The sequence below is a fragment of the Aythya marila genome (assembly GCF_965140915.1).
Source record: "Aythya marila genome assembly, chromosome: 11".
In the NCBI taxonomy this organism is placed as follows: domain Eukaryota; kingdom Metazoa; phylum Chordata; class Aves; order Anseriformes; family Anatidae; genus Aythya; species Aythya marila.
This window is the reverse complement of record NC_139052.1, coordinates 21,205,535-21,219,435: the sequence shown is the minus strand read 5'-3', so window position 1 is coordinate 21,219,435 and position 13,901 is coordinate 21,205,535. Positions and strand designations below refer to the sequence as shown.

The 13,901-nt window shown below is 44.0% G+C and overlaps 2 protein-coding genes across 2 annotated transcripts in view; one reads left to right on the top strand and one right to left on the bottom strand.

The window, feature by feature from the left end:
• Window positions 1-321: 321 nt before the first annotated feature.
• On the top strand, window positions 322-10,608 carry EIF3J (eukaryotic translation initiation factor 3 subunit J). Its single transcript, XM_082769537.1, has 8 exons — window positions 322-433; window positions 516-619; window positions 4,873-4,930; window positions 5,201-5,292; window positions 5,759-5,873; window positions 6,911-7,069; window positions 8,114-8,187; window positions 9,531-10,608. The coding sequence occupies exons 1-8, from the start codon at window positions 409-411 to the stop codon at window positions 9,660-9,662; spliced, it is 759 nt and encodes a 252-aa protein (XP_082625663.1). The 5' UTR covers window positions 322-408; the 3' UTR covers window positions 9,663-10,608.
• A 1,402-nt stretch (window positions 10,609-12,010) lies between these two features.
• SPG11 (SPG11 vesicle trafficking associated, spatacsin) overlaps window positions 12,011-13,901 on the bottom strand; it is a gene marked incomplete at its 5' end in the record, with an annotated part of 33,282 nt that continues 31,391 nt past the window's right edge. Inside the window, 3 exons of the mRNA XM_082769174.1 lie at window positions 12,011-12,416; window positions 13,145-13,296; window positions 13,489-13,644. Of these exons, the coding sequence (XP_082625300.1) occupies window positions 12,236-12,416; window positions 13,145-13,296; window positions 13,489-13,644 (489 nt within the window). The 3' untranslated portion in view covers window positions 12,011-12,235. The remainder of the gene's footprint in view (window positions 12,417-13,144; window positions 13,297-13,488; window positions 13,645-13,901) is intronic.

Genomic DNA, 13,901 nt, shown 5'->3' with positions numbered 1-13,901 from the left:
ATCTTTTTATTTTTTTGCCATTTCTGTAACCCTTTCAGAAGGGCCGTGAGGGAGCTGTGGGATCCCGGGGCTCCTCACGCGGTGCGCGGGACGCCGCGGCCGGAGCCCGCCCGAGCCCAGCGAGACCGCGGCTGGAAGCCCCCGGAGCGGGACTCGGAGCCCCGGGGGGCTACCGGGGGCTGCTCGGCGGCCGGGCCCCGACCGTGAGGAGCCTCCCCGCCGCCATGATGAGGGGAGGCTCCTCACAGCCCCGTCCCTCCCATCATGGCGGCCGCGTCCCTCCCCTCATGGCGGCCCGGCCCGCTCCCCCTGCCGGCGGGCATTCCGCCGCCGTCCCGGCGTGCCTCGCGCGGCGCTGGCTGTGGTGGGGCTGACTCACGGCGCCTGCGGAGCGGCCGCGGCACGAAGATGGCGGCGGAGGCGGACTCGTGGGGTAGGTGGCGGCCCCGCCGGGCCCCCTCAGCCCCCCTCAGCCTCCCCCTCAGCCGCTCACCCGCTTCTCCTCTCCCCCACAGACGCCGACAGCTTCGAGGTGGTGGAGCCGGTGGCGAAGCGCCTGGTGCCGGGGGTGGCGGCCGGCGACCGCTGGGCCGGAGAGGATGAGGAGGACGACGTGAAGGTGCCGCGGCCGGGATCGGGCGCCTCAGGGGGGGGTCCCCGCGGTCCCCCCGGGGCTGGGAGGCGGCGCTGGGCCGAGGGGGGGAACGGGGGGAGCCGAGGCCGCGCTGCCCGCGGGCCTCCCTCGGGGTGGGTCGGGCCCCGGGGCGCTGCGAGGCCGGGAGGGGGGGCCCGGCCCTAAGGGGACCCCCCCCCCCGGTGCTGCCGGGCTCTGGGCGCTGCTGGAGGCTCCATCGCAGCCCGGAGCGTGCCGTGCCCCCGGGTTGGGGTCGGGGAGGGCTGCGCCGTGGTGGCTGCAGGCTCCGGGCTGCCGCAGCGTGGCCCCGTCCCGCTCCCAGGCCCCGGCCGCAGCTGGAAGGCGCTGCGGGCACCGCGGTGTTGGCAGCTTCAGGAGGTCGCTCGCCATATGTTTGCTTAAGGCGCTGTTTGGGACTGGGTTTTGGTGCGTTCGAGGAGCGATGTCAGCGTGGAATTGGTGTCAGAGTGTGTGGGTGTTCATTTCTGATACCTACAGAAGCTGGCTTTCTGTAAAAGTTTGTTTCCTTCCATGTGGTTCCAGCTGTCCCCTAGCGAGTCAGGTTGCTGGGTGGGGGATGACACAAACCTCGGTGCGCCTAGTGTACGTGCAGACAGGGAGCCAACGAATGTCAGGAAATGTACGAGGAAGGGGCTTGAAGAGGAGGAGGAATGGAAATAGGTAAACTGGAGAACACCTTTTGGGTTCAAATCCAGCTTCTGAGATCCTGTGACAGGCAATCTCCTGGTGGTTCACCAGGCGCCCTGCTTGCTCCGTTGCAGTCACAGGTACAAAGCTTTCGGAGTAGAGAATTGCTGCTTACGAGGTGAGGACTTGCTCGTTTTGTTACTCAGCCTGTGCTTGCGTTACCAGAATCTCTGAAAAACACTGACTCAAGTTGTCCTTGGAGTTCAGGGTGGGTATTTGTTTTTATAGGTAGTATGAAAAGAGTAGTTAATCTGTTAAAAAAATACGTATTTTTTGTAAGTTACAGGCTGTCCATTTTACTTCATGAATGTGGTGATGCCCACACCCTGCAGTTATCACCGATGTCACATTACAGCAGGCAAAGGGAGCGGAGGTATCTCTGTGTGCAGTGGCTGCAGTCATTTGTAAAAAGTGTGGTTAGAGCAGGTCTATGCATAGAAATTTGTATTTAATCTTTATATATGTGTGCACATGGACGAATATACCAGACTTAGTGTGTCTGTGAAGTTTGCTTCTCCTCCTTTCTTTGAAAGTGGGAAACTTTCCTGCTGTGATGGAATGTGGCCAAGCGAACTGGGCTGTGAGCTGTCATTCCCCGAGAGACACCTGCGCTTTCTGGGGCTGCTCTAATAAAAGCACAAGGTTTTCCCCCATGCCCCAGGAGTGCAGCTACTTCCCCCTTTCTCAAGGGTTACAGTTCTAGTCCTGGAGCTGCATCTGGAGAGAAGGGCCCGTCCAGCAGATAAAGCTGTCCTGTTCTGGTTTAGTTTGCTTGTACTTACAAACGCTCAAGATCTCAGAGCTGAGCTAGGGAGGTAGCTTAGGTTTGTTTGGATACCTCGTTCGCCAGGGTCAGCCCTGCAGAAGAAAAATTGTGTGGTCTAAAATACAAGCACAAGGTGTTTTCCATGTAATTTGTCCTAACGCAGGCATTCCACGTTTTGGAATGCCTTTTAGATATTCAGATTCTGTAGTTTGTTCTGAAGCTGTTTTGATAATGAACTTAAAGTAACTTAAAGTTCAGGAAACGGTGACTTCCCCAGGTTTAAAATTAGCATCTTCAGAAGTAATAAAACTCAAACGTTACCCAGAACACAAGTTTCCCAGAAGATGGGCCTCCTGCCAGGGAATGTTCATCTATTTACTCTTGGGCAATTCTTTGCTCAACAAACCAAAACTAGGAAATTCGCTTGTTACACAGGCAAGAGCCTTGGTGAAGGAGAGTGCTCAGGCACAACTGGGAACTGGAATGGTGGAGTGCCTGTCGTTCTCAAATCGTGTCTTTTGGTTTTGAGTGGGGAGAAAAAGCATTTTCGTGTGTTCAGGGTGCATATGAAACTGTGAGAGCTGCTCTCATCACAGGTTTATTTCCATGAAAAGGAAGATGACTTCAGTGCCCTTAGTTGAGCTCCGTACGTGTAAATGAGCATTGTTGAAATACTTCAGAGTTTTAAGCTGCTTTAGTGGCTATGTTGTGCAATGCGTCCTCTTTTGAATCACTTTGTATTCAGTGCAAATATGCAGTACTAATTTTCTTTTCCTCCAAGAGCTCACTGAAATTTATAGACAGGAATAGAAGAGCTTGAAGAGGCGAGCTGCTGTTAGCCCAGCTGGGAGGCCGCTGCTGTTGGGCTGAGCAGTCCTCGGGTGCCCGGGGTCTGGACGCTGCCGGCCAGGAGCGTGCTGGCGGCTCTCTGACAGCTGGAGACTTCTTTGGCTCAAGTTGACACCTGAAAATCCCACCTAAGAGACAAGGGAGAGGCCGTGCCGGATGAGAGGTGGCCACGCTGCCCTCTGGTTTCTGCTGTTTGTGTGTTGTTCCATCACCAGAGCTTCACGAGCTGAGCCCAGCACCGTGCTCTGGCCTGGAGTGTGAGCCTGTCCTGGTGTGCAAGGCCCTGCCCGCACGTCCTCTGGGGAAGTCCTCATGTAGGAATGAAATCTTGGCGTTTCTTTCGGGCCTCCTGGTGCCTTTGCATAGTGGACAGGCTGCCTTCAGCCTCGCAGGGTTTTGCAGTAGGGAACAGTTGATTTTAAAACCCCCATCTGTGAAGGAGAGGGCAGGGGATAGGGCAGCAAACTTTGTACAGCAGTAATGGACATGGGTGGAACAAACTCTTAATTAGATACGAGCTGAACTAATGCTGCTGCAAATTCAAGTCAGGTCCTTGGAATGTGGAAGGGAAGCTGAGTCTCTGACAAGTGCCAATTAACTCGAGTGAGCTGGTGGCTGGGTGTCTTCCTTGCTTGGATCAGCACATTGCAGCGCGTGCTGCGTTCTTCTGTCTCAGTCTTCTTGTCACGCCAATGCCAGCCCCTGAAATGAGCAGTTCGGGTGGCTGCTTGCATCACTGCCGTGAGGTGGAAGTGACCGAGTTGAGGGCTCAGTCTGTCAGGTTACTCGCAGTGATGCACTGACGGGCTGTGCGATCCTTGCATGTGCTGCGCCTCATCAAACATAATTTTTAAGCTTGCGAGTTGAGTTGAAACAGGGAACTAAAATTAGACGCCTGTGAGGTTTCTTGGCTCTAACTGCTGGTGTGTGTGCCCTGTGGTGCTCGGCATGTAGCTTCAGATCAGTTTTAGAGCATTGATTCCCTTATGGAGGTTGGGTCATCCAGCAGAAGCTGGAGTGGTGTTGGGAAAATAAAATGTATTCCCCTAAACCCTACCCAGACAGCTGTCAGGAGGAACTGTGGGATTACTGCCACAACATCTGCAGGTGACAGAAACGGGTCGCTTCTTGAAAAGTGCTTCCTCGATACTCACCTGAACCGTGTGCTGCTTTGAGCCAGGGCCACCTGTCCGGGCACAGGAGTGCGGCCATGAGGAGCGTGCCCAAGGTGGAAACAGAAAGCAGAGAACCTCTGCGGGCACCACAGCTGGGGAGCTCCGAAAATGCTCTTGAGGATGTGATTGAGAACGTTCCAGTGATGTGTTTGTGGGAAGGGTGTTCTGGCAGTTCCTTCTCTTAAGGAAAATGCTGCAGGCTTGTGGTCTGAGGGCTGCTGCGTGTTGGAGCTCCTGCATCAGGATGCCCCCGCGCATCGCCCGTGTGCCCACGGCCACGCTCCTGCTCACAGCACAGCCCCGTGGCCAGCGGGTTCCGGGTGGCTTTCAGCGTGGCTGCTCCCAGCAGTGGCTGTGCTGCCTCAGGTGACGTCCCGGTATTATGCAGTGTTTAGTACCAGGAGCTGTAGTAAAGTCATGTTTCACATCATGGGATGTTGATCTGACTCTTGTGACCTTGCTTTTCGAACTGTTGACAGGAACTTTGCAGTTCTTTGAATAAAAGCCGCCTTCTTCGTAGCTCCTGAAACATTGTGCTCTGCTCCCAAAAGTAGCATCCTTATTTTACAGCTCTAATGACTTACCCCTGCTTCTGAACTCAAATACGTCAGATTAATGGATATGCGAGCATTTAAAGAGGCTCTATGTAAACTCCCGTTCTTTGTGTTTATCTCAAAAAGTAAAAATTATCTGTAGAAGAATCCTGTGAAGATTCATCGTAATTAAAACTTACTTTGTAGGATAACTGGGACGATGAGGAGGAAGAGGAGGAAGCAAAGGAGACAGAGATAAAACAAGGTGAGACTTAAAAGGAATACATTTCACTGTGTGCGGTGTCGGAAAAGACGCTGGTTTTGTCCTGAGTGTATCTGAAGTATCAAAACCACTTTCCAAATAGGATCAGGTTTGGTTTTGAGAAAGCCTGTCTTGTCTTTTGAGAAAGCCTCTCTGTGAACAGATTGTGCTAACTGAGCTCTGTCGCTTTCTCTTTGATTAATGGTTTTCTGGTTGTTGGAGAAAAAAAAAAAAAGGTAAACCTCGAGTGTCATATTGTTCAATGTTTTACAGAACCCAAAGTTTCAGAAAAAAAGAAAATAGCAGAAAAAATAAAAGAAAAAGAAAAACAACAAAAGAAAAAGCAAGAGGAGCTTAAAAAAAGGGTAATTACTTTTTCTTCTTGGTCTCATACATTTAAAGGGTGGGTTTGTTCTGATTTTTCCTGTTTTTTTTGAGGTTCAACAAGACCTATGAAGGCCTTGAGTAGTCTGATAAAACAAAGTTAGGTCATGTACTTAACATCTGGGGGATGTCAGCTTTAATTTCTCTGAAATGTAATTGGGTTATGGAAATAATGCTTATCTCCATTTCTGTTGCATGCACCTCATGGTAAATCATGCAGTTGTGAAACTTCTGAGAAGGGGCAAGGCACATCTTAGTTAAAATGAACAGTTTATTAAATGAAATAATAGGCATTGTTATGGTTAATTGGGATGGTTTTCAGGTTTGTACATGCTTGAGGTGTACTGACTTCAGGCAGAAGCTATTCAAGTGGCACTGGAAAAAAATTATTTCCTGTAATACCTCTGCTCAATATAATGTTCCCCTGTATACATTTTTTAAATCCAGTTAGAGGCACCAGAGGAACATAGAGAACTTACACCAGAAGAACAGTTAGCAGACAAACTACGGCTAAAGAAATTGCAAGAGGAGTCAGACCTTGAGTTAGCAAAAGAAACCTTTGGTAAGTTGTTGTACCCCACTCAATGCAACTGTAACATGACAAAAGGAGTGCAGCCCTAAATGAAGCTTTCAGTTCTGTGCGGGGATCCTGCAAAGGGGATCGATCAGGATTTGACTGTTAGAGCACGTGCAGGTTGTGTTACTGAGAATAAATGTGGGTTCTAAAACCAAACTACTGGAAGCATAGCCTGGTGCTAAGGACTCACTGCAGGAACTGCAGAGCCATCGTTGGAATGTAAGGGGCTTTTCCTTAGTGTGTCTTGCTAGAATGGTATAGGAAAAAGATGGCTGGCTGAATTTCCTGACTAAGTTATGCTTCTGATCAAAAGATGAGCACATGAAGGAAGAAAGTGCAGTCTGTTCTTAGCTGCTTTACAATGCAGACTTCAGGCTGATGAGGCTTTGGGCGAGTGTGGCGCAGCATAACGCACGCAGGCTTTACTTCAGGCAGTCTGTGCAGTAAGCTAGATGTCGAGAAAGGCAGCTCGGTTACTGGAGTGCGCTCGTTTCCTTGGGTAGCTGGAAATAGACTTAGTGCAGCTTGTTCTGGCTCTGTGCTTTGACACAGCTGGCAAAGGCGCTGATTTATAGCAGCGTTCTTCAAACACGAAAGCTTGCTTCTTTGCTTGAAGTGGGTTATTCGGCTTGTTACTCAGTGAAAATTCTGCTGTGTATCTTCTGAAAGAGTGAAGTGCCTTGGGGAGGAGGGGTTGCTTTAAAACAGTTGCGAAGGGCCAATTAAATTCTGCACTGACCCTGGAAGGGGAGAAGCGTTACATGTAGCAAAGAGTGCTTCAGAAATAGCTGCTTCAAATGACTAAGCTTTAGAGCAAAGCCTCTTCAGGTCCAGGTTAGTGACTCAGGCTGGTAGTTTTTGTTTGGCAGAAGCCCATGGGGAGCGAGAAAACCTCAGATTTAGTTTTGCAAAGGTTCAGCAGAAGTGAACTGACTGTGAATGGGGTTACTTGTTTCCTGTTGGTGTCATCTTTTAGGGACTACAGCTGATGTTTTCTTTAAAACCTGTGGTTTTCCTTGCAGGTGTAAATAACACTTGTGGAATAGATGCCATGAATCCCTCTTCAAAAGATGACTTTACGGAATTTGGCAAACTACTAAAAGAAAAAATTACACAATATGAAAAATCATTACATTATGCCAGTTTTTTGGAAGCGTTAGTTCGAGACGTATGTATTTCATGTAAGTTAAGTGAAAGACTTCTAGAATGTACTGCCAAAATTGTAGTGGGGTTGAATGTGAAAACATGCTGTGAGAGTAAAATGTAAATCAAGATTAATCTATGCAGTTTATAGTAAGTAAAGTCTAGTCTGGTCTGTTTCACTGACCTAGTATCCAATTTCCAGCCCAACAAACCTTATCACGTGCTTGTACTGTTACAGCCATTCTGCAAGTCAGTTAAATACAGGCACTTTAAAAGTGTAAACTCTTTTGCCGATATAAATGTCTTCTCCTGAAGCAGCTTCTGGAAAATAAACGATTCTCTGAGCCGGAAAATTTGAGTAGCAATTTGGAAGGAAACTATTATAAAATTGAGATAATGTAATTCAGGGACTGCAAAATAAATTGTTCTGGAATTCAGCATGAATTCCATACACAGATAAACTGAAATAATTTTTTCCCACTGTTGTGGTAGGCTGAAGTATTTGATGAATTCATTGTTTGAGATCTTTTCCTGTACCGGACACACGTTGTCCTTCAGCAAAGTGGTAACTTGATACTATTTAATGCTGCATAAATACAGGGATTGTTGGCTTCCTGAAGCTAGTAACATACATTTCAAATGGATTCCAGGTCTTGTAAAGTGAAGGACTTGACATCTCTTGGATAATTTATTATTAATATTCCAGCGCTCCTTTTCATGTGTGTGTCTAAAACAGTCCATATTTTACTGCATTACATCATAGTGCTAGATTTTTGTTTCAAATGTCCCCTTACTAAGGCTCCTGTGTTTGCTAACTCTGCATTTGCAAAATCTTACCTTCCCCAACATTCAAGCTGCATACTAGGGACCATGTGAGTAGCAGTTGTCATCAAAAGGCTCAGAATTACCCAGTATATATTTTGCTGTTTTATATCAAGTAATTGCCAGTATTTACTTATTATTGATGCTCACCTCCATAGTTTTTTGATAGAATTTTGATAGATAGTTAAATAAATTATTTAACTGCCTTGTAAAATCAATAGTGATGAGGATTTTTATTTTTATTTTTTTTCCTAATGCAGTGGAAATTGATGATTTGAAAAAGATCACAAATTCTTTGACAGTACTATGCAGTGAAAAACAAAAACAAGAAAAGGTAAGGCTTCTACGCTTTTCTGTAACAATAACATTATCTGCTAAAGACGCTGATCTGGAAAATGGAAATAGGTCTAATGCCGAATTGAACTGCTGATTTTGTTACATGTAGTAGTAGATGAAATGATAGTCTTGGATACTGTTTTAGAACTACGTAAATACTCCTAGATGTGTGAGATAATCAGGCGTTTACTGAATCTAGAGACCAGAGGCAAAATGTCCCTTAATTTACATGCATCTTACCTGCACGATAACTTTGTTCCATTTGACACTGCGCTGCCTTGGAGTTAAAATGACTTATGCCAATACCCTGAAAATGGAAGCCAGCTTCAGTTACAGTTAAATGTCAATATCAATATAGGGAAGTAACTTTAAATCTTTACCAAAGTTTGTCATTTTGAATAGCAGATAGCTGGAATTTCTGCAGTGTCATGCAAACTGAAGGAACAGTAATTGTATAGGCAAGGAAAAATAAGTTTTTAAAGATGATGTAATAGTTTAACTGCTGATGCAAATTATAACATTGTATTTTATAATATAAATTTAAAATCCCAGATCAGTTGGAATTCAAGTATTAGTTGAATCATTAGAAAGCAATAAAATTAAACAGAAACATCACTGGCAATACGCTTTTTCCAGTATGTTTTAAATCAAAGTGAAGGATTGGTAGAAAACAAATGGCAGTGCATTATTATTGTAAGTAGTAGCTTGTAAATGAAAAATGGGACTCTTAAATACAACGCGTTTCAGTGGCAGGTGTTCTTCTGTTATGCCAGTTCTATAGGAACTCTGCAGGAATGACTTGAATACAAAACATTTTATGTAGTGTTACTGCATTAAGTCTAGAGGTTGGTAAACATGATGAACTCTTTCTTTAATATGTACTGCACTTTGGAGAGAAGCCTGTGACTTACTGAACCAAAAAAGTTTAAAAAGTATGTATATTTTCTGTTCTTATGCTCTCTCCTTTTCCTGTAAATTAGTTTGGCTAGCCACTGAATCCTGCAACTATACCAATCCAGTAAGGCAGAGCTTTATAACTGTTTAGTTTTGTAAAATTAAAAGTAGGCGTAGTTAGTCTACTTGGTTAGAGTCTAGGTGAACTAGGATGAATAACAAAACAGTAAAATGGGTGATGCAGGGAGCTGTGGAACACTCAATCATTACTATCAATAGATTGTGTTGTGGATGAAATGCTGCTGCAGAAATCATTGGCAATAGTGCATTCACCACGAGTACAGGATGCAAGTGTTCATACCTCAAAAACAAGAGGCATCACTCAAATTTAAATAACGACAAATTACTGTGGATTTTTAAGTAAACATGCTCTTCTTCCTTTTTAAGCAAAGTAAAGCCAAAAAGAAGAAAAAAGGTGTTGTGCCTGGAGGTGGTTTAAAGGCTACTATGAAAGATGACCTGGCTGATTATGGAGGATATGATGGAGAATATGTACAAGACTTTGAAGACTTCATGTGACATTTATCTCCCCTTCTATTGTCTTTCTGTTGCCCATAATCCCTTAAACATGTAGCACAACTTCTCTTTCTTTAAATTCTGCCAAATGCTACAATCAAAATTGCAGTATCTCTGTGCTGGTGGTTTAACTCTTGTCAGGCCAGTGCTAAAGCACTGGGATTCCTGTTTTGTGCTCAAGGGGTTAGAATGAAGAAATTTAAAAAACTGTATAAATTACAGTAAAATAAAATTTTTAAAAAACCAACTACTGCACAGCATTCTGATAACGGTATTGTTGCTATTTGGTTTTTATAGTAACAGCCACTAAATTGGAAATGAATTTCAACAAGGCAAAGTATTATTACCAGCACAGTTCAATGACATGGCCTTAACTGTAGCTCCGTGAATGAATTGTTTGATGAACAAAAGCAGTTTGCAGCAAGGGCATGGTGTGCACTTAGTATTACAATTGCTTTGTCTTAAGTTAGAGCTTGAGGTTTTCAGTATATTGTGAAGGGAAACTGCTAACTTCAAAGTAAGGATACTGCACATAGAATGCATCACTTGAGATACCCACTACTTCAAAGCTTGACATTTAAACAGAACACTTGTTTGGGTCAGAACAAGGAAAGAGGGCCTTATTTGGAAAAAAAAAAAAAAAAAGACGAGTATGAAGTTTAGTTTCCATTCATCTAAATTTCTACTAATGCAGCTGTATGGGTTGGGTATTCTTTAACAGTTAATTGCCTGGTTTAAGTAAGTGTAAAAAATAAGACTTCCTTTTGGTCTCTCATGGGCTGTGGTAAATCTTTCATGACTCAGCCATTTTCTTTCATTTAAAAAAAAACTTGCTTAGCAAACTGCAACAGTTACTACAGTTGGGCAAATTGTTACGTTAACAATTATGACATCTGCAATGTTTTATAAAGCAACTAATTTAATAAAAATCACTATTGTGAGGACTTCACTATAGCTGTCTTTGGACCTGTTCTTTCAGTGTACTACAATGTAAGTACTTGAAGAGAGTTGCAAAAGTGAGATGAATAGTGGTGGTTGCTTGTTACTAAGTCTAGACTTTGCTCTGACTTGCAGCTTCTCTGGTGTTAGAGGTGCAAGATTTCAATCCTGTATAACAGCTTTCCTTAAATTAAGATGTACAGCTGCTGCTGATAAACAAAATACTTTTGCATTTCCACAGTGAACTTAATTATCTGTGTCGCTGGAAGTGCTGAGGTCAGTAGCTTGTACTCACCTTAGAAATGTCTTAGGGCAGCCTCCTTAGCAGTGCAGCTCTATTCCAGCTGGCAACTGATACTTACTATAAGAAGTCAGTCTTGCATTTACAACTTATTTATGGCTTACTCACGTGTTTGTTCCTAATACGGACAGGATACATGTGTGCTTCTACAAGGCAGGAGTTCTGCTTCCCAGTATTAGTGGTCCCAAATTTTTAATCAGGGCTGGGGATTTCCTTTCATGCTTGGAACTTTAAAGGCTGCTAGTCATTATTTAACTTAGACTGAGCTGGCTGTGATTATTCTAAATTAGTCTTATGAGACTGACTAGAACTGGAATTTTAAATACAGTGTTCTGTTCTGGCATAATCTGTGCTACTTAATCTTTTATTAAAGGTGTATCAAAGGCGCTATGACTTGGACTTTATATACCCCTATGCAAGTAGTATGCCATATGCAAAGGTTGCTAGTGTGACTGTTCAGCAACCAAAGGGAGCTTGTTAAGATACCAATCCGACTTAGAAATCCAACTTAGCATGCCTTTGCTAATTAAAAATACAATTGCCATAGCAACCTTGTTGCTAGGATAATGTTTAATATTTAGAGATAGCACAGTATCATTGCTTAATGTGACTGATGTTACTTTGAAGCTGTTTTTATGCTACAGTTCCTCCCACCCATCTTGTGGAGGAGATAAAGTCTTTGGATTAGAGAGAAGCTGATGGTTGTGTGAAGCACTGTTCAGGTATTACCCTGTTACATGTCCCTGGTTTCTAAACTTACGCTAAGGATCTAAGTGGCAAAATACTTGGGTTGCTAGCTCTTTTTAAGGCCTCAATACCAACTGTCTGCCCAGTAGGCCTGTCTAAGCACACCAAGACAGTAGCAACTATGTTAAGTACATGCTGTTGTACGAGACTTTCAGCTTAGCACTTAAGCTAGAAAACAAAAACTGGCTAATGAGAGTGGAATCAGAGAATATGTAAAACAATAGGTTACTTGGCACGCACCTAAAACTTTCAAAGGAGCCTGATAATTCTGCTTATTTCCTATGGTGATCCATCATCCACGCCCCTAAACTAAAGGGCTGCTGGATCTCTGAGGTTCCAGCCTGTATTTGCCAGTAGTCGAGTATTTTGTAAACAGTAGGATTTATTATACAAAACGCTTATAGGTTAACACAGTATCAGCATTTTAAATATTTACAACCACCACCAGTTTTCTGGAGTTACTTTCACATAGCAACATATCATTACAAGCAGGTAATTGATAAAATATCTGTTAAAGAATCGGTACTAACCATGCAAGTTGTGGCACTGGTACTGTCAGAGTCAGTCTTTACTTCATGGAGGATGGGTTCTAGTTTGATAGCATGTCGTTAAGACAACATCCAGTCTGTGCATCTTTCAGGAGCATGTTTACCACATCGTAGAACTTGTTATCATAAGCCAGTCTGTAGTGCATATAGATGTCTTCACAGTAAGCAAGCAACTTCTTCAGATTTTTCAGAGCAGCATCAGTAGGTGGGTGTTGTTTAACCCTGAAAATAATTTACATAAAATTGAAATAGGAGAAAGCCTTATAATCATTGTCTTGCTACAAGAGCACTTCTTAATGCTCTTAAGAGTATTTCTTAAGAGGCTCAACACATAGATTAGATTCTCTTGGCTGTTCATTTTGCTCTGATTTATTTTATGACTCCAATATGACTAGCCTTAAGGTATCCTACTTATTCTGCTGAAATGATCTAGAATGGCTTGAGTTGGAAGAGACTTGAAAGTTCACCCACTTCCAACCTGCTGCTGTGGGCAGGGACACCGCCCACTAGATCAGGTTGCCCAGGGCCTCATCCAACCTGGCCTTGAACACCTCCAGGGATGGGGCATCCATAACGTCTCTGGGCAACCTGTTCCAGTGCCTCACCTCCCTCTGAGCGAAGAATTTCCTCCTAACCCCTAATCTAAATCTCTCCTCTTTTAGTTGAAAACCCTCCCCTCTTGTCCTGTCATTATCTGCCCAGGCAAAGAGTCACTCTCCATCATTTTATAAGCCCCCTTTAACTACTGCAAAGGCTGCCAGTGATGATAGATCCGGTGCTATTTCCAAAATATGTTTAAGAAACTGAACATAGATCTCAGGTCCCTATATGCCATACTTTATCACAGAAAAGTTTTTAACAATACTCTGACTTGCATTCCATTAAACGTGCAACTTGTTCTTCTAGTCTGTGGAAAAGAAAGTTCCCAGTTTGACCACAGAACTACTTACTTCTTAGCAATCTCCTCAAATATGCTAGGCTTCAGGAGTTTTTGCTGTTTAAATTCTTCTAAGTAATTGAAGTCTCCCTTGGTGATCACTTGTTGATACAGAACTTCAGCCCAATCTGGAACAAACTCGTAAGCCTCAGCCACAATAGCTGCCTTCAGGGAGAACAGATGCTGGAATTACTAAGCTGGAAGAGTTTACTTTTGTACAGAAACATTCCTATACTTTAAATATTCTACATCTTCAGTTTGACCTACCTCTGAGCATTATGCTCACAGGAGCAGAGTGCTTAGGCACCTGCTGTTTAAAGCAATCATTTTCAAAAGAAAACAGATGAGAAAGCTTACTTGATAGAATCTAGGCAAGGACACGATGCATTCCATCAGGTTCTGCCTGTTCAGGTTAATCAGCATAGTGCTCTGACCGGTGTTCAGAAAATGCAGCTGGAGGGTTATCAGCTTTGTTAGCCGACTGCAGCGCAAGGACTGTCGGACGCAGGAGTCCTAGGTAGTAAAAATAAACACAAGCTGCTGGAGTATGTCTCTAGAGGAAAACAATAAACAGTGCTGACAGAAGCAATGTGTTCAGAGTTATCTAGTATTTTCTCTTGTAGATCACTGCAGTTTTATCATGTTCCATTAGTTTTAAATAAAGGTTCACTCACTGCAAATACTACTTTCATCATCCTAACCACACCAGTTCTTAAACACTCTTTATATTGTTCTATTCTCACTCGTCCTTAGAGTAAAGCAGTTAAGTT